General features: G+C 40.5%; 1 protein-coding gene across 3 annotated transcripts in view; it reads left to right on the top strand.

Moving 5' to 3' along the window:
* Positions 1–19,409, top strand: part of CAST (calpastatin) — a 50,992-nt gene that overhangs the window by 21,532 nt on the left and 10,051 nt on the right. For all 3 annotated transcript variants that reach the window (XM_058823230.1, XM_058823232.1, XM_058823233.1), the window contains 13 exons: positions 6,599–6,661; positions 10,893–10,943; positions 11,205–11,261; positions 11,478–11,594; positions 12,629–12,727; positions 13,276–13,377; positions 13,963–14,043; positions 14,134–14,187; positions 14,791–14,886; positions 15,032–15,127; positions 15,831–15,929; positions 17,078–17,161; positions 17,842–17,889. In XM_058823230.1, coding sequence (XP_058679213.1) covers positions 6,599–6,661; positions 10,893–10,943; positions 11,205–11,261; positions 11,478–11,594; positions 12,629–12,727; positions 13,276–13,377; positions 13,963–14,043; positions 14,134–14,187; positions 14,791–14,886; positions 15,032–15,127; positions 15,831–15,929; positions 17,078–17,161; positions 17,842–17,889 — 1,047 coding nt within the window. The remainder of the gene's footprint in view (positions 1–6,598; positions 6,662–10,892; positions 10,944–11,204; positions 11,262–11,477; positions 11,595–12,628; positions 12,728–13,275; positions 13,378–13,962; positions 14,044–14,133; positions 14,188–14,790; positions 14,887–15,031; positions 15,128–15,830; positions 15,930–17,077; positions 17,162–17,841; positions 17,890–19,409) is intronic.

The raw sequence follows: 19,409 nt of genomic DNA, 5'->3' as shown, positions 1-19,409 counted from the left end.
AATAGTACAAAAATTACTTTAAGTGAATTTTCATTCGCTGGCCTCAGTTGTGTTTTGTTCCTGCACAAAGCTGTTTCAGAGTCTTAACAGTTGCTAAAATAAAGAAAAACAAACATGCCAGTATTAAGCCTTGAATTAGGTTGCTGCAATCCAGACATCTGAAAACAGACATCTCAGCTAAAGGTGGTTTGGCAGTTTCTAGGAGGTGTGAAGCCTTGTTTTACACTGTGGTAAATGTAATACTGGTCTTACTCACTGATTTGCATGTTAACATTTCATTTAGTGTGACCAAATTCAAATGCAAGTAGGTTGCCTCTAAAAACACTGCTTAAAAACCTGTTGCATTAAATTTGAGTAGTGTGGTTAACCACCTTTAGCTCATGCATAAAATTCAGTAGTGCTGTATTGAAGAGTTTCATCTCCGTACCAGAATGGCAGAAATTTTATTCTAATATTCAAAGTAAAAGAAATCAGTGAATCTGTGTAATGGAAGTTGTCTGGCTCAATGTTACATGAGCATCAATAAATTTAGCAGCACTTGAGGCCATATAAGAGTCTTTACAAGCTAATCAGCACCTCAGTCTCCTGGTTCAAACCAGTTCCTTTAAAAAATTGTCATGTTTTTGTTTCATGAGGAAATGGCTGTATTTCCTCTGTGTCTTTTACCATCTCTAAATGGTGGTTGTTCTTGCTTCTGGGTATAGATTAATAATTGTTGCAAATGCTTGTTCTGCGTGGTAAGAAAATGGCAGAATAATGAAATTTTAGGGTTATTCTTTTTCATGATAATAGCTGCAGAAATTTGAACTGTAATGGTAGTAATAGATTGTAGATATTTTTCGGTTATATTCACACCAGCTGGATTTCTGAATGACAAAATACAAGGAAGCATCTCAACAGACAACTAAACAGTGTCTGAGTAATACACAGGTACAAACTAGAAACCTGCATCCTGCTCTTCCATTTCACCGGGTTCTTAGTATTAAGCCTCCACAAAATTTACTGAGAGCTTGAAATCTTGAGAATACTGTTTTCTTGGTTGTTGTGGGTATTTTTTATCTTTCTCTTGAAAAGCTGTTGTTTTTCTTAGAAATATAATAGCAGAGCTGCATGTAAGAGCAGCGGTTGCAAAACAGTAGAATAGTTCCAAAATTACTTGGGATGGAAAATGACACAGGAGCACTCAAAGTTGTAATATTTTAACTCAGCTATTATAGATAATGTAGCAATAAAAGATATATAAAGAGGTAATGCTTAGGATTTTTTCTCATTTTAAGTGACTGCACGTCTGACATGATGTGTAGCTTTAAATACACATGTTTATATATTTATGTATTTATTTGTCCATGTGCACACACACCCCCTTAGTGCTATCCCTGTCCCACCTTCTGCCTTTTTTGTGTATGTCCAGGGATGGGAGGGCTGCACAGCCCTTGCCACACACCATCAAAGCAAGTGAGAGGTTTAACCTCTTTACAGCTCAAGTGGTATTTCACACCTCAGCGAAATAACCCATTATTTTTCACAATGGTCCTCTGAAGAGCTTTTGCTGCCCACATCTTGCAAGCGCCATTAATTAAAGCTCGGCATTAGGGCCATTCATGGAGAGAAGCAGCCGCTCACAGGCAGGTAGGTGAGGTTTTGCCTTGCATTACACACCCTGAGAGTTGGTAGTTGTGAAACAAAGGTGTTGTGGGCTCCAAGCCAGAGGAGCAGCCCCAGCTCAGTCACACCAAAAGGGTGTGATCCCACGAGAGAACTTGGGAAGCTCTTCAGTCCTCTGTTCTAGAATGAGTTCAGCTGGATCACTCCAAAAATGTTTATAGAAGCTCAAAAGCTGCTGGAGCTGGAGGTCCCTGATTTATCCAGGTACTTTGCCTCAGAGTGACTCTTCTCTCCAGAAGGGAGATGTCTGAGCACAGACCTGAAAGATGCTTTATTAAAGGCTAAATCACTTCTTTGTTTCCCATTTTCTTGGGACCCTGACCAGAGTACAAAGCATCAGGTCCTGACTCACCTTTTCCTGCCACTAATTCCCTCATACATATTTTTTCTCAATTTTCCCCCCTAAACCTATCCTCGTATCTTTCAATATTCTTCTCTGCTGCAGTGTGATGGCGACAATTGTGCTAGTACTTGACCTAGAGAAGCTTAAGCCAAAGAGGTTGGGAGTTATATTTTACATTCATATTTATGTTGTCACAGCAACAGATGGCTTTTCCCCAGATTCCTATTCCCTTGTTTGTTTTTGGTAGGAGAATCTCAGTCTGTGACATTATGGCCTTTGCATGTTTTTGTCAGTATTGCTGCCTGTCTAGAAGGGTTTGGTGTTGTTTTGGATTTTTGTGTTGCTGCTACCACCAGTGTCAGAGATCAGGAGCACTGCTTTATTCAGCTGTCTGAAAGCAAGATTGTAACCCAGTGTTACAGACCAATTTCTCCATTTTATTCGAGAAAATGTCACCTCAAGTAACGTGAAAAGTTGCACTGACAGTGTGTCCTCCTCTGGAGGTTTGTTGCTTTATTCTTGTTTATTCTTATTCATCTTCTTGTTGCCATCTCAGCATTTCTGTATGGGTTGCTTGCTAAATGTTTGCAGCTCCTCTTTTGGTTTGAAAAGCTCCACCTAGTGCATTGTGCTCTTTTCTGAGGTTGGGCAATGACCTTCCCCAGCCTGATGAATCTCACAAATTTCCAGAATTTATAATTTTAATTGATGTTGGCTCTCACTGCACTTGGGGTAGTTTCAATGATTTTTAGGTCTGTGAAACTGAGAGCACTCATGGATTTATTTACCTGTTGTTTTATTTTTCCAGAGGGCATCTGCATCCAGTTCTCTGAGCTGTTCAAATTTTTAATTTTGATGTTGTCACCATTATTTTCCTCTTCTCCTGTTACACTTTCCATTTTTCATGCAGATTTCTGTAATATTCACAGTGAGATCAGATAACCAGTTTTTGACTGTTTTGTTTTGCTAATCCTGCTTGGCTTCTGTGACAGTTCTCTTTCAACCAGCACGAATACAGCCCTGGTAACTTGACAAATGAGTTTCCAAGGGTATTCCTTCTCTTAATTCCATCAAATTAGATCCCAGATCTCTTCATTAGTCCGTTTTGGAAAGCCATCCTCTAACCCAGGAGCACCTGAGGTCCTTTGGTCAGCTCCTGTGCAAAGACCGATATTACCCCGCACTGCAGCTCACCCAGCATCTCTGCTGACAGGGTGGAGTAATTAACAGGGATCAGTCTTTTCCCAGTCAGTGCTGTCCTATAACCTCTTCCCTGTATGTTGAGTCCCTGCTTTGGTGATCTTGGTGGTTGTAGGCAGGGAGCAGCTCCTGGTGCGCCATCAGTGGTCCTGGATGCTGTGCTGTGGATTTCCCTCCCAGCCAACACAAGAGTGATGAGTGTCACCTCTCTGGTGTCAAGATGACCCTGAAGTGTTAGAAAGTCTCTTTTTCCCAGCCCCGAGACTGAAGAAGAAGACAGGATTCCTTGGCTCTGGTTCTCAAGGTTGTTTATTTTCTCTTATCTAATACATTTTCTGTCTGACCCGCTAAGGTCTGTCCAGCAGGTCGGGTTCAGGCACACTGACACCATCAGGACAGTGTTCTCTTTTTATACTAAAAACTACATGTACATTATTTACCATAACTTCCCAATACCTACCACCTACGTTACACAGCCTCCATCTTCTGCTGTGATGGTGGCAATTTGGGATTGGTTTAGAATAGAAGTGCACTGTCTAACACAGGTGATAGGTATTGGGAATTAAGAGTAAATATGTTTGTAGTATAAAAAGACAACACTGCCTCGGGGGCGGTCAGAGTGCTCGTGGCTGCCCTGCTGAGCAGATCTCAGCTGGACAGAAAGAAAATTTTATAGATAAGAATTAATGAACAACCTCAAGATCGAAAAGTGAAGAGTCCAGACTTGTTCTTCAGCTGCGCGGGCCAAAGCAGAGACATCCTGCACATCCTGGGGCAGCAAATATCAACAGCAACCCGAGACTCCAGAACCCATGCCCGGTTTCAGGCATGACCCACGGGGAGTGCAGCTGCAGGAAGAGAGGAAGCAGCACTGATTGTGCTGGTTCTCCCCTCCTCTGACAGCTCAGAGGACACCCTGCTCTCCCTTTGCAGCATCTCCTGACACTCTCTGCCTCCTGGTCTGGTTAAACCCTCACTGTTTGACACCTCAGCCTTGCTGTGAGGGGCTGAGCATGCCGGGGTGAGAGCAGGGTGTGCCACAGCCACACAACAAAAACCTCCTCCTGCCTCAGGAGGGTTTTGTTGCCAGGTTGCCAGGCAGCACTTCACTATTTACCTCCACGCCTGACACACGTCCTGGTGTTGCTTCACGCCTCCTGCAGTCCCTCTGGGCAGCTGTGGCAGAAACATCTGGGCACAGCTGGCGGCAGAGCAGGGTCCTGGGGACGGGAGCACCAGAAAGCATGGGGTAAGAGTTTGATCCCAGAGCCAGGCTGGTGGTGACAAGGTGGCACAGTGGTGGCCACACCAGACAGAGGGCTTGGAGCTCTTGGTGTTATCAGTCTGGCTGCTGACCCTGCTGGGTGAAGGGCTGGCAGAACAAGGATCCTGCTTCTTCCTTGGAGTGCTCTTTTTGGGGAGAGAGTGGGAAATTGTGGGTCTTTATTGTGGGATTTGAGGGGGAAGTGGGGGAAGTGAAGCAAGGTGCTCTGTGGTGGTCCCTGTGCTCTTCCCCCCTGTCCTGTTCTCTCTTCCCCCCTGTCCTGTTCTCTCTTCCCACCTGTCCTGTTCTCTCTTCCCCCCTGTCCTGCTTTCCTCTGGCTCCTCAGGGCTTTGTTCCCCTGATTGTCCCCAGGGAGGGTGGCTTGGTGTCCTCCACAGACCCGGTCAGCAGCTGTGCATTGAGCTGTTTTCTATTTCCAGGCTGCTCCTCTTCCTCCCTTCTTCACCTCTCTGCTTCTGCTGGTCATTGCCCTCCAGCTGGACAGGGCAGGAAGAAGCAGCTGGGATTTTGGGAGGTTTTCACTCATCCCTGCAGGTTGTGGTGGTGCTGCTGTGATGGGACATGGGAAAAAAGAATTTTTCAGTGCATTTTAAGGCAGTGTCTTGGTAGGAGTTTTCTGAGGGCTGGAAGGGAGGGGGGCTCAGATAAATGTTTTCATTATTAAACAGACAGGGACTATGGTGACTAATAAGGTGTAGAACAGATATCTGCTTGTTAGTCATGCAGAAGGAATTCACATTAATTTCTTGCTGAGGAAAGGAAAGGAGAGGAAGACTGTTAAAGAGCAAATGAAGAAAAAATACCTGATGGTGGTAGTGGAAATAGGTTAAAAGGTTATTAAAAACTTAATTTTTCTGCTGTAATTTAGGAGGCTCTTTACATTCCTATGTGTATTTCCACCCATGCAAAAGCTCCCATCTATTAAGTAGTCAGTCTGTAGGCATATGGAAGCAGCAATAATTTGTTTACTTCTCTGCAGTGTGACATCTGCAGATTCTCCATAATAAATCTTTGGAACAATCAAACCTCTCACTGAGGTGTGTGAGACACCAGCTAAGCTGGTGGGGAGACCATGCTGTTGTCATCATAGTGTGCATTTTAAATTCTGTACAGCTTTTCTCTTATTGCTGAGAAATCCTTGTGCTGCAAAAAGTTGGGGGAATGAAATTTTTTTCCGTGTGGAAGTGAGAAGCCACCCTGGGGTCTGGAGTAGTAATATGGCTTCTGTTCATTCAAACTCTGTGTGTGTGTTTTCATACTTCAGGTAGCATGGTAAACAGAGACAATGTAAAAAAATGGATAGAAAAGAGAAAAAGTAAAAAAAAATTGATAAATTGTGCTGTAATTTAAATGTGACAGAGATGACAAATCACAGAATCATAGAATACAGCTTTGAGCACATGCAAAAATACAAAATACACCTTTAAGCAGAGGAGCATGGAGCTGGAATAGAGGAGTTGTGTTACTTCTTTATAAAGTATTGATGAGACAGCTGGAATGTTCTGGGCTTTGAAGTTTGATACAGCCACAGCAGCACACCGTGGTGGTTTTGGACTGACATCCCTGAAGCCAGGAGAACAGACCATATCCTTTGTGGGGTTCCAAAAAGGTCAGATGATTTATAGGAATACTGAGGAGGATGTGTGCTGCTCATATATTGACTACTCCTTTTTGTCTTGACATATCTGAGTTTGATACTTTAAATGTATTAAATGTTTTCTGTAACAAACCAGTAAATCCTAAGGCACAATTTTTGTTTAAAAAAATTTAAAAGAAGCGTGGGTGAATCTTGCAAAGTAAGTATATGTGCTTCAATGTCAGAACAGGATTTGAGTTTGCCTTGGTGCTTGATGGAAAATTTGCGGTCAGTGCATGTCAGAGGAGAAAAAATAAGTTTAAAGAAGGTCTGTGGGCATCAGCAAAGTTCTACATGTATGTATTGTAGAAGTACAGTCCAGGCAAAAGATCTCAAATAATAACTCTAATTTTCAGAAATAATTTATTTTTAATTTTCATCTGGATAACAAGTGAATTCAGACTCCTTATGCTCACTTGATACAAGTATTTATTACAAAAGTAAATTTTGGTGTTTTTTTTTCTCTTAGAAGCAGTCTCCTTCTGTGGATGCACCAAAAACACCACAAATTATGAAGCCATCTGAAACTAGGGTAAGAATTTCAGGAGGAAATCGTGCTTGCATGGCACATGTATGAAGCCATGGAATTTAATTTTTAACATATGAGTCTATTTATTCTTCAGCATCACCAAACATAAATTTATGCCATGGAATGGCTTCATATGGAATTTAATTTTTAACACTTTGATACTGAGTAACTTCACCCATATTTCTTATCGTAGCTTAGTTTCCTCTGCCAAAAAAAAAAAAAAATCTAGGAAAAGTGCTCTTCAAAGCAACCAGAGGTTTTTACAACAGCAATAAAAAGAAAATGAATTGCAACGTTAAATTGTAGCTCTGTCAGTTTTGTGCCATGTGTATAGCTCCCCCCAGTGTAACTGCAGGGTCATTTACCTGCTGATGATTTTTCACGTACTCAGCCAAGCCAGGATGAGCCTCAGCTTTCTCTGTACATACAATCGCATCTTCTCGTTAATCTCCTGTACTTCTCTGTCTGACAGCTCCCCTGCCTTTGCCCTTCACGCTTGTTCTGTCTTGTTTTATGGCTGGGGCTTCCTCAGTGTCGGCACTGTGTCATCAGTCCTGTCCTTTGCTCGTCAGGAGAGTCATCGTCCTCACGTTGCCTAACAGGAGTTACCTGCGCTGTTCAAACAAATGATTAATGCTTCTCCCCACCACCTCTTCCATTTTCCACAGCCATAACAGCAGAACCGACAAAAGCTGGATGCCAGAGCAGGCCAGCAGGGACTTGTGTGGTGGAAAAGGCTGGGGCTGCCTGAACCTTGTGTAAATGCCAGAAAGGGGGTGCATGGAGGGGTGAGGGTGGGAAGGGTCCCTGTGGGTGCTCTGTTGCAGCCAGAGCCAGCTCTGCAGGTAAATGGCCTTGCTGGAGGCCCTGCCAGGCACCTTTTGGGCACCTACAGCATGTTGGCACAGTCAGAGCTGAGGTCTGGTTACCTTCAGAGAGATATTTTTTTTTCCATTTGTCAAATGAGAAATTTCTTTGTGATAACCTTTTCCTCTTGTTCATTCTGGCCTGCATCCCCATCTCTGCATTTGCCATTACATTTCACTCAGCGATTTAAAACCTTTTTCCTCCATGCACACGTACATCTAAGAGCTGAATGGCAATTAGACAAATTTTCCATTTGTGCACCATCATCATTACTCACAAATGGAGGCATCTGCCAGCATCTGGTTTCTCCTCCCTGTTGTGTTTGTGGGCAAACTCATTTGTGTCATGTTCATTACTGCTGTGGTTCTCCATATGGTCTAACCCAGACAGCTATGGTCTTTCCCTACTTGAAATTTAAAACAACTCTCAGAAGAATGTGGTAAATGAGCCAAAAATAGAGTAGCAGAGGCATGCTTCAGCACTGTAAGGCTGGTAAACACAAATCCCTTTGAAACAGTGGCCTGCATTTGCATGTGCAACATAATTAATGTTTTCTCTTAATGTCTGTTGCATTATTAATGTTTTTCTCCTGCTGGATTAAACAAGTCATTTGCATTTTTGACAGTAGACTTCTTTCAAAAGAAATAAGGTTGCTGAGTCACTTCAGTTTTCAAGTCCTAAATTTCTTGCAAATTAACAGATCTTTCCCAATTGCCTGCTATAACCACATCTCATTTGTCCTTCCTGAAGTCTCCCTAGTGTGTCACTGCTCTTACACATGCTCTGGACCCCTCCTTAACCTTCAGTTCTCTGTGTGTATGTATCCAGTGAACCCTCAGAGTTGTGCCCTCTCTGAGCAAGCCCTGAGTTCACTGTGGCAGAGGAAGGAATGTGGAATTTCTCGTTCTGTGGGCAAAGCCTGGGGTTTTGGAGGACCAGGGAGCAGAGCCAGCACCCTGTGGATTTGGCAGGGTTGGAGCAAACAGGGTGCTGCCACTGCCACTGCCACAAACACGTCCCCTTCAGCTGCCTTCCTTTTGCACACATTTGTGCAACTGCACTGTGAACCAGTGAAAAAATTGTTGTTTTTCATTTCCAGACCATTTCAGTCGGTTTGAAATGCATCCTGTTGGATCCTGGCACAGTGCAGGTGGAAGTAGGCAGTTGAAGGGGAAGTGGAACATCTTTTTCTCCTCAGAAATTCAGCGCACACCATCAGCTGATGCCATGGCTTCAGTCTGTGGCTGCTCACAGCTGACTCTGTTTAAAGGATGGCTGAACAATTCCTCTGAATGGATAGTCTCATACTAAAATTGTTGGTTTGATTACCTGTTTTTTAGTCTGATTTTTTTTAAAGTTATACTTGAACTTTGTAATTGCTAAAAGTATATCTAAATTGATATGCCTCTGTGTGTGAGCAGGTGTTTATAATAATGTGTTTTATTGTGGCCTCAGTTTTTGTGTGCAAGTCTTGAATCAAATCCTTGCCCATATGGGTCTGTTTATTCTTCAGCATCTCCAAACATAAATTTATAGCATGGTCAATTCTGCATATTTGAATTTATTACAAAAGGATAGTGAATGATGCATACCTCACACAGAACATGTGTAAAGTATTCAGTAAAATGATATTTACAGTATAAAAAAAGAAGACTTACAGTTGTTCATAACCGGTTTGGCAAGTTGAGATTTTGTATTCAATGTTCTGTACAGGTGTTGTTGGGCGTGGGCAGAAGTGCAAGTACATGTGTTTTATGGTCCTGCAAAAATAAGGTGTGTTTCATTTTCTTCTGAAAGGCAGATAAGAAAAACTTGAATTTGTATTCTGAAAGCAGGGTGCTTAGAATCCTGAGCAAGCAGTAGTCCCAGAGCAAGAAGAGTCAAACTCTGTGTTTTTTATACCTCATCTTTGCACTTCTGTTACATTTTTTGCATCTTGCTGCTGAAGGACGCCTCATGTCTGATTGACTCTTTGCTATAGATGTTACAGAAACACACCCAACCTTAATTTATCTTATAAACTAGTAAAATTTTGGATTATCCTTTCATTACAGGATTATTTCATGTGCAGGTACAAACATGGATGTGTGTCTTTGAGTTAGCAGTTGTCATTAATAAGGACACACAAATGGGAGCACATAAGGCATGACTGAACGTGAGAGTTGCTGTGCTTTAATCCGGTTTTAAGCATTGAGACAAAATATAAAGCAGGGAATTTGAGGAGAAGGTGGGAATCTGTGACCTTAATGAAATATTTACTTTTAATATCTCTTTCTCACTTTGAGAATTGCTGCTTCTCCCTCTCCATCGGTATTTCCCCTTTTCTGTGTGGAGGTGTGTCCCTCAAAGCTTCAGGACCTTTGCCAGGATTATGGACAGGCATCTGCATTTAATGTGTGCTCAGGGTTTCCCAGCCAAGTGTCTGCAGTTCAGTGTGGGGGTGTGAACACTTGCGTAACAAAATGTAAACAAACTTAGCAAATTTCTCTGTGTGGTCAGCCAGAAAACGGAAGCTGGGTGATTCTAAGTGGTGATGAATGTTGGCAGATGAAAGGCTCTTTCTGTCTTGCTCACAGTGCAGCTGAAGCAGCAAGAAAAAAATAGGGAGAAAAATATGGTGAGGAGGCTGGGTTTCTCTCTTCTCAACAGACATAACAATTCTGTAATTTTTCTTTTTCACTTCTTACTGTTGTAATTTATTGCTTGCTGTACTTTGACTGGATGAATCACAGGAATTGGTTTTGTGGCATGGCTGCAGAAGGTTTTCAGGTGTAAACCCTGGAAGTGCAGTCATGTAATATTATCCTAGCCAGGTTGTCTAGCTCTGTTGTAAAATTAGGAGGTTACAGAGGAAAGAAAAGATACAAAATTTCTGCTGTGTAGTATAAGGATATTAACTGAACATATCCCACCCTGTGTATGTGCTGTTGAATCTAAGTAATTAATGTCTTTTCCATTAAGTCTACATGTATTTTTATAACTACTTACTTTGCAATTATAATTATTTTATTGATAAATTAGTGAAAAATAATCCATTTAATCCATATAATCCAAATAATATTTGAGGCTATTTCAGAAATTGCTATTGGCAATTTGGGTTTGGTATCAAACTGGTTATTATATTTTAACATCTTTCCCTGTCTGAGGAATGAGTGTGTTTGTGTGTGGATGTTTGCACACATTCGAGTGCTCTTAAATCACTGGCAGCCTCTGTTAGGATGTTGTGAACTGCAAGAGTAGTGTGTAGTAGTTAGACAACATGTGTGCTGACAAGTGTGAACCTGTCTGATCTTCTCCTTTACATAATCTGTTCCTCTGCAAATAACCATGCATATTAATCTCTGCATAAATGTTGTTTATATTTCAGTCCGCACCGACAACCCAAGCAGGAACTGAAAAAAACACCCGGTCAGACAAGGTAAATACCTACCTTTCACCTTTGCAGAGCTGCTGCACTTTGCTCTTTTACTAACTTTGAAAAACGAGGCTGAACTCTTGGCTGTTTCTGTGTCACATAAAACTGGTGTGTGACGAGTGCATAAACTTCAGAACAGCCCAATAAGTGTCCTCTTAACCATCTTTAGATCTGTCTTGTGCTTGTTTGGACTAGCAGGGATCATGTTCTCTAGCACTGAGTGGTGGAAATGGTAAATTATCTCAATACTTTATTTTATGACAGCCAACAGACTCTCCAAATAAGCAGCTGTCTGAAGAGAAACAAAAGGAACCCAATGATGTAAGTTGTGTAATTTCTACCTCCCTCCCTCTCTCTCTCTGTATCTCTATCTCTCTCTGAATTTTTTAATGAGGTTTTCTTCTGGCATTTGACTTTACTTTTAAAAAGGGTTTCTTCTGGTACCTTACTTCTGTCTTTCATTTAAAAAAAAAATCATTTGAAAAAACCAAAAAGCCAGTTCTCCGTATCTAGTGGTAATAGTTTATCTCTACACAGGGAAAAAACCAAACCACACCTACTGTGTCAACAGCTTCTAAACCAAATAACACAGGAAAAGTAATTACAACTCAGGCTGGCCAGCCTCCAGCAGCAACCTCTGCAGAGACAGCAAAGGTATTGTACAAGCACAACCAGATTTTATTATCTAAGCTACTTTTTATTATTTTATTGAGGGAGTGTTAGGAATCCACATCACTATGGATTGTTTAGCTGAGTATTGTCAAGTGAGACTTTTGGGCCCCCAAAAATCACAGTGTAGTTAAGATTTTGGCCAAGAAAATAACAGTAAAAACATCACAGTTTTAGGCCTGATTCTGTGTGTTTGGGGCTCTTCTGTTTTTCTCTCAGTTTTTTGGGTATTTTTAAAGTTCCTTGTAGCTTCACAGCCGTCCTTGGTTCTTTGTCAGGTTCTTCCCTTGCTCTCTCACTGCAGTGTTCTCTCCAAATGTAGCAGGTCAGCCCTGAATGCAAGGCTCTGAAAAAAAATAAAGTGATGAAAACTGGGGAAAAAAGCTGGGGAAGGGAAATTTCCATAGGGTAAATGAAGAGAAAATGTGAAGGAAAAGTATGTGGTGGCATCAGGATGTGGCTGTTTTGGTCTGCTGGTGTGCACCTGTCTGGTGACATGGGGTAACACAAAGGGCTCCTGCAGCTCTGCTCCAACACCCATATTTTTGGCAGTAAATGGCAGTGTCAGTAATGCAGAAATCTGCATTTTGTGTGGTGATGTTGCCCCTCCACCTCCTGCCTGCAGCATTTTCACCCCACCTGCTTGAGCACCTTTTGCTGCTGGGGTTTAATGGTGCATTGAGAGCTACATGAAGTAAATGACAGTTTTCCAGAGAGACTTGGAAGGGGCCTCAAAGTCTTTCCTGCCCTGAAGATTTCTTTCACTGGCAGAATAAAAGAAGGAGGTAGAGTGCTTAAAATAGAAAGCTTTCTTTCCCACTGCAGAATCTCACTGGAAGCAGAGCTTTGATGGTGGTAGCTCACTCTGCCCAAGCATCTGGATGCTGTGCATTAGAACCAGCCAGTTCCTGAGTCAGAAACACTGTGCACAGCCTCAGCATTGGATGTCTTATTCTGTTTTGTCTCTCTTTTAACACTGTTATAAGCTATCTCTTAATTTTTCTCTTTTTCTTCTCCAGCAAAAGTCCGAAGAGATGTCCACAGTGACTGGTGCAGCTGCTGGGACAGGCACGGCTGGTGCAAGTGTGGTTCCTGCTGCTGACAAATCAAGTACTGAGGTTGGTAAACAAAGGGGGCTGTGTTTGCCCAGACTAAGGGTTCCCCTGTAATAATGTCTGAGGGTGCTTCTCTCTCTGAAATACTTCAATTTTGTAGTTGGGAAATTGAATGGGTAACTGCTGAAGTACTGATACATCCTCAGTTTATGTATGATGGTGGAGAGCCATCTGCAGGAAGAGGTGAAAAACGACTGGTGTGTCATTTGTGTTTTGTTAAATAGGACTTCTTTAGAAGGTAGTTTAAAATTATACAAGCTTAAAATCAGTTACTCCCTATCTTCAGTTATATTTGAGTGTATATGTGTATCCACTGATACACAAATAAAAATATAAATACAATAAATAAATAAAATACCTTGTTAATGACACTGGAGAATTGAGTTTAGAACCATTCTCACTGAAAAATTTGGCAAGTACACATCCTGCTGAAAGAAAGCTTTTAGGTTTGTTTCTAGGAGTATTCTACAGATTCACCAAATGCTTCAGGTTTTTCTTTCCCACCGTGTACACCTTTGTAACCTCTGTAATGGTTTGCTAATTTTTTTTAGCCTGGTATGGATGAGTCAGCACTTGATAGCCTAATAGATACCCTTGGTGGACCTGAGGAAGATGTGCCTACTACTCCTGTTTACACTGGCCCGGAAATTACGGTATTTTACACTTCACAGTCTTATTTCTTAGAAGATTCATCCCTAAATTACATCTGTAGAAGATTCATCCCTAAATTACATTGCTCATTACTGTGTTGATCCAGGACTTGTACCTGTGATCTGTGAAGAGTTAAAACTGAGTGTGCAGTTACATGTTAATGTTGGTTTTGTTAATATAGAAATGACAGAGTTTTGGGAATTTGTTGAAGAATGCATAACTTTCTGAGTCTGAATGGGAGAATATAAGAAGGATTAGATTACAAGCTTAGTGGCTCAGTAAAATATCACAAAAATTTTGGAATACATAAATATTTAAAAAGCAATCTAGGTTCAGCAATACTTCCTATGGTCTGAGACTCTGAAATAGCTTAAATTAGGAATCTGGGAATGTTCTGCTGGATGATGAGCTCTGTTGAAGCAGGTGAGGAGGCATGTACATGACAGTAGGTTCTGAAAGACACTATAGAGTGTCCCAGTCAATATTTGCATTTTCATTTTGGTGGTATCACTGCAGGTGGCTCTATCAGAAATTTATTTCTGATAAAGAGCAGTACACAAACTTAAATGTGGGAATTATTTTCACAGGAAGATATATATTCAAGATATTTGGAAGAATTGGGCAAACGGGAAGGTAGTCTCCCTCCAGAGTATGTTAAACTGTTGAAGGTGAGTTAAAAATTAATACATTCCTCATGTGTTTCTGTAATATTGGATATTTCTGCTTCCCACTTACTACAAAATTAATTCTCACTTTAGAGCAAAGGATATGGCAAAGACGTGGTCCCACCAAAACCGAATGAGCAAGATGAAGTAAGACTTTTTTTTTTAATATACTGGAAGGTGAAAGTAATCCAGGTGAAAATAATTTAGTTATCATTGAATTCCTAGGAAAATATAAATGTTGCTTCTTCCCCAAAAGTCCCAGGCAATGGGAGGTGGATATAGGGTGCCAAATAACCTAGCTACTGACAAAAATAAATAGAGCTTGGCATGGATGTTTTTAATAAACATGTAGGAATTTTCACAATGCTGAAGCTTAGATCACTCAAATAAATATTTACAGAAATATTTGGCACACAAATAATATAGGGGAGAAATACTGTGCAAGCAGGAGTCTCTCTGTAATGCCTTCAGCAAAGATTACTTGTATTTCTACACTTGGCCAGAGATTTCTGTCAGCCAGCATAATTTTGCTGGTTGGGAAGTTTGACTTACTAAAAATAAAAGCTTATCTGAGACATGAATCAAACAGTTGGGGCAAGCACCTTTATTTTCTGTTGTGTCAGGAACTTGTGCCAGTGAGGTCGCTGTGTGAGTAATTGTGGGACACACTCAGGCTGTAAACTGAGCTGGACCCATGATGATATTTGAAGTTTCTCATGCTCATAACTTGGTTTGCAATTCCTTGCTCAGAAGCCAATGACGGATGATGAGCTTGCAGAGGCCCTGTCATCTGACTTCACCTGCAGTGCTGATTCTGCTCAGGAGAAGAAGACAAGTCTGACAGAGGTACTGACACTTTCCTTGCCACTGCATGCATTTATTGTGTGGGAAAACTGACACTGTTATCATAATACTTCATTTTAAAGTAGGTAAAATTTCCTGCTTCTTTTCTATATTTGCAAATTTGCCTGTAATTTCATCTCACTCGCAGAAACCAAATAAAGAAGGAGAAATTGTGCAAGCACAAGCAGCAAGTTCAGTTAAGACCTCAGCTCCTCCTAAGGAGAAGAAAACAAAATCAAAAGAGGTACGCATAATCCTTCTTTCACTGGTTACCTTATAATTAAAATTTACAGGCATATGCTATTGTCATGTGTTTTTGTTCTCATAAAGATGCTCATCATTCTCATTTTCAATTGTAAATCCTCTTTATTATAGAAAATATAGGAATTACAAGAAATGCCATTGCCCAGATTCCATTGTGCCTTAAAGACCTTTAGTGTATCAGATGATTTTCCTTCTGGATTCTGAGGAATAACTGTGGTTCTTCTCTCTAGAGGAAGTAGAGTAGAAACATTTGTAGGAGAACTTTCTTAGCTCTGTGATCTGTGTTTAAAACTTGGATATGATGTAACTTTCTCACGGTTTATGAACTTTCTGTTTTTTCCCTCTGAATAGAGCAAGTGTGACCTTACACTTTTTCAGTTTGCCAAGTCAAAGAACATAAGAGTTGTGTTAGATAACATTGTGACACTGTGGTTTCTGGGGGGGGTGTTGAGTTCCTTTTTTTTTTTTTTTCATTCTCTCCTTAAGAAAAGCCTCATATCTAACTAAAGCTGTGCTAATTCTGTCACATTATTTGGTGTTAAGTAAATTGGATAAAGCCAAACCAAAATGACCAATCTGATGCTGGCTGTTTTCTCTGTATACAATATAAAAATACATGAGCTAAAAACCCATGCCACTTTAAAGAAATTACAAAGTGGTTTGCACATTTTCTTAAAATACAGGAAATGAAAGATGATGCAATGGATGCTCTTCTTGATACTCTTGGAGGACCTGAACCTGAACCTGAAGAAGATCCTACCCCTATTGTGGAGGTGTCAGAGGTAACACCTCACTCCTTTTTTACCCTGGCTTCCAGGCTCTGGCTGTGGAATCCTGAGTTTCTTTGTTAGACAGCTGAAAAATGTGTAAAATAACAAGAAAGTGATTTTGATATCAAAGGCCGAAGGAATGTGTGAGCCTTCAGTGATTAAGAAAATGTAAAACATAATCCCAAGTGGATACAGGTAGAGTTGAACATGTAAGGTGGTCTGGAAAATTATGAGCATGTAATTTGCTTATACAAGCAAACATACACATATGCATATAAACAATCACAGGTAGATACAGCTCTGTTTTAGTTTTTTTTTTTTTCCCCAGCACTCTATAAAATTTATAGCAAGCTTTCATTTTGCACATATTTGCTGTTTGATTTTTGACTTCCAGTGTGTGTGCTCCTTTTTCATCAAACTCCATTATCTTTCTAATTTGAGTCTTGCCTTCACTGTCTTTTGAGAGTTTTGTTTTTCCCCAACAGATAGAATTTAAACAGTTACCCTGTGTTTGCTTGTTAAGCTTTAACTTTTTGGTTTAATTTTGCAAACTCTATCTGTAATGATAGTTAGAGCAGTTTTTTTCCTGTCTTCACTTATGGCTCAGGCCAAGCAAGCAATGGGGAAATAGTAAAAAATCTTCTGTTGCTGAGCTAAATTTTGACTAAAACAGAGCTTCTTGTGTTGCACATTTAGTCAGTCTGGGCCTTCAGATAACTTAGCAGATGATTTCTTCATTAGTGAGGCCCAGAGAATTAAAAACTTTGTTTTGTTGCCAGTGATGGAAAAGGACACAGAATTATGGGTTCTGTAATCAGAGTGCTGAAGTGCAAGAAAACCTGACAATTTTGTACACACAAAAATTCTAAAAGTGCCTGCAACAAAGAGCTCTGAATGCTGTCTAGAGTTTTTTAGGATTTAAAATAATTTAGCCATATTTATATATGGCATTGAATCTTAAACCATTATGATATTACTACAGACATTTGACAGGAATAAATTGGGGGATTTTAGTATCTTGCTACACAGAATAACTTCATCTGATGCCAGTCCTTTTGTACACAGTAGGCAGAAGAATCCTGATAGTGGACTTGTGTAAAGGGAGCTTTTATTTTAATTTCTTTAAGTGGTTTAGATTTTTAATGTTGTTTCTTTTCAAGGCAAAAGCTAAAGAGAAAAAGGAACAAAAGGCTGGAGAACGTGATGATACAATACCTCCAGAGTACAGGTTAACACCAGAGTTGGTAAGTTTTTCATATCTCCATTGCTTTGCAGGCAGGGCGCTCTGCCTGACATTTTCTTTCATTACAGAGAGGGAGAGAACATGTGGAAAACAAACTAAACTAGTATTTAATCAATGGCTTTCTCCTTGGTGATTCCTGTACTTCTTATTTCCTCATCTCCCTTTGTGGGTATCACTGTTTTTTCCAGGCACTCTGGGCAAAGATCTCATCTTATCCATCTCAAATGGCAAAGTCCTCATTCCTTCTCCAAGAGTGATGTTTTGTGTTTCTGACATTAAATCTCAGCCTTGTAAAATCCATCTTTTTGCAGGAGTGCTCTTTGGTATCACTTTGTAATGTAACCTTAAAGCACTGATGTAAAATAGTGGGAAATTATTTGGAACCGATAGGAAAATTGCTTTTTTTTTTTTTTGATTGTCACCCAAAGTGATGGAGATTGAGTCAAAGTCAACCAAAACAACAGCAGAACTCTTTTTGGTCTCTTGTAATGTGCTGGCATCCCATTTGCTTTTTTTGATCTACATATCTGGCCATGTAAAAAATTCCCCAGTTACAGGAATTCCTGTCACTGATTAATTCTTGAGTATGTGGTTTACTTTACCTTATTTTGCTGGTGATTATGGAGTAAGGTACATCTTGTAACAAGGGAAAAATGTCAATAATATTTAATTTCCTTCTAGGATAAAGATGGAAAACCAATATTGCCGAAGCCTGAAGAAAAACCAAAGGTTAGAAAACTGACAATATTGTAGGAGTGTGGCTAGATATCCTGTTTTCTCCCTCTCTGTCATCACTTCTCTCTGTACCATGATGTAAGTCTCTTGGTCTGCTTGTATGTTTTACTTCCTTGCACAAAACCTGCTGGTCAGAAGCATCAGGTGGAAGTTGATTTTACTGAAATTCACTTGTCTGTGAGTGAAGAGCTCATGCAAGGAAAAGATTTAGCAAGTTCAGGACAGGAGAGATTTACAAAAATTATTGCTGACTCAAAAAAAGGCTGTGTGAGGAGTTAGTATAAAGTATTCTATAGAGGTCTGTTGGAGCTGCTAAGGATAGAGAGAGGTGAAGCAGGAAAATTTTTTATTTTCTTGACAGTTTCCTCTTGCTAGTGATCAAATATAAGGGAATAAAGGAATATTCCTTTATATAAAGGAATATTTCCTCCTTGAAAGAAGGAAAAAAAGCTGCTGTGGACATTTTCCTAATCACAAAGAACAACCTGGACTTTGTAAAGAGTATCCATCATGGCCTATAAAGTGCAAGAGAGGATTAAAATACTGAAAGAGACAGCTGTAAATACTAGTTTTAAAGGCACAGAAAGAAAGCAAAGGAACTGTGCACTGAAGAAACTGAGGGCTCCACTTTGTCAGCGCAGGAGTGCTGCCAAAATTTGGAAAAGCAAAGGAAATCTCTGCTCTCCTGAAACGAGTGTGAGGGTCAGGACCAGTTTGTGTGCCTTTTGGGCAGAAATCTGAAGTTCGGGGTTAAAGTGTGGGCAAAGTGCTGAAAAAAAAGACTTTTGGTCTCTAAAAATTGTTATTTCTGGTCTCAGACATGCTGATTGTTGTGAGTGGTAGATGTTTGAGAGCTGGACAGAAGGGAACTCCTGCCAGGCCTGTCAAGAGGAGGAAAAGGGAGCAGCTCTGCTGTGGGGGGAACTAGGCCCTGCTGCCAGGGATCACCACTAATATTGAGATCAGCAAAACCAAAATGAGCAAAATTCCAAAAGCTGTGTTGATAGCTGTGTTAAAAGCTGTGCTAATAGCTGGGAACCACCCGCCACTTGCTGTTCTTCCACGATTTCTAGGCAAAGTCCTTCCTTCAGGAGTTCAGCTGGTGTTTGTCTTTTTTTGGGCCTCCACTCTGTGTAGCCTTAAGCAGTAACATTACTCTTAGTGAATAAAATTTACTGCCTAAATGCCTTTTCTTATTCAGTGTCTGAAGGAGGATTTCAGGCAATATAAAAAGTGGGGCCTTATATGTTTATGTGGGGCCTTATGTCTTTATCAAGTGGGGCCTTATGTCTTTGTCAAGTGTCTCAGACTATCAAGTGTGAGACACGTGATAAAAAATTAGGGAAAGGGAATGAGGGAGGGATTTCTGTCTCAGAAACATAATTTTATGCATTATGAGTCTGTCCCTAAGCAGTTAAGTTCCATGCAACAGGTGAATGGCCATCACTGCTAGCAAAGATTTAAACATTTAGCTTTGAACAGTAATTTGGAGGATTCCAGGAACTTCAGGTATA

Source organism: Ammospiza caudacuta, chromosome Z (assembly GCF_027887145.1).
Source record: "Ammospiza caudacuta isolate bAmmCau1 chromosome Z, bAmmCau1.pri, whole genome shotgun sequence".
NCBI classification, from domain to species: domain Eukaryota; kingdom Metazoa; phylum Chordata; class Aves; order Passeriformes; family Passerellidae; genus Ammospiza; species Ammospiza caudacuta.
The sequence above is the reverse complement of the archived record's forward strand: the minus strand, read 5'-3'. Positions and strand labels throughout refer to the sequence as shown.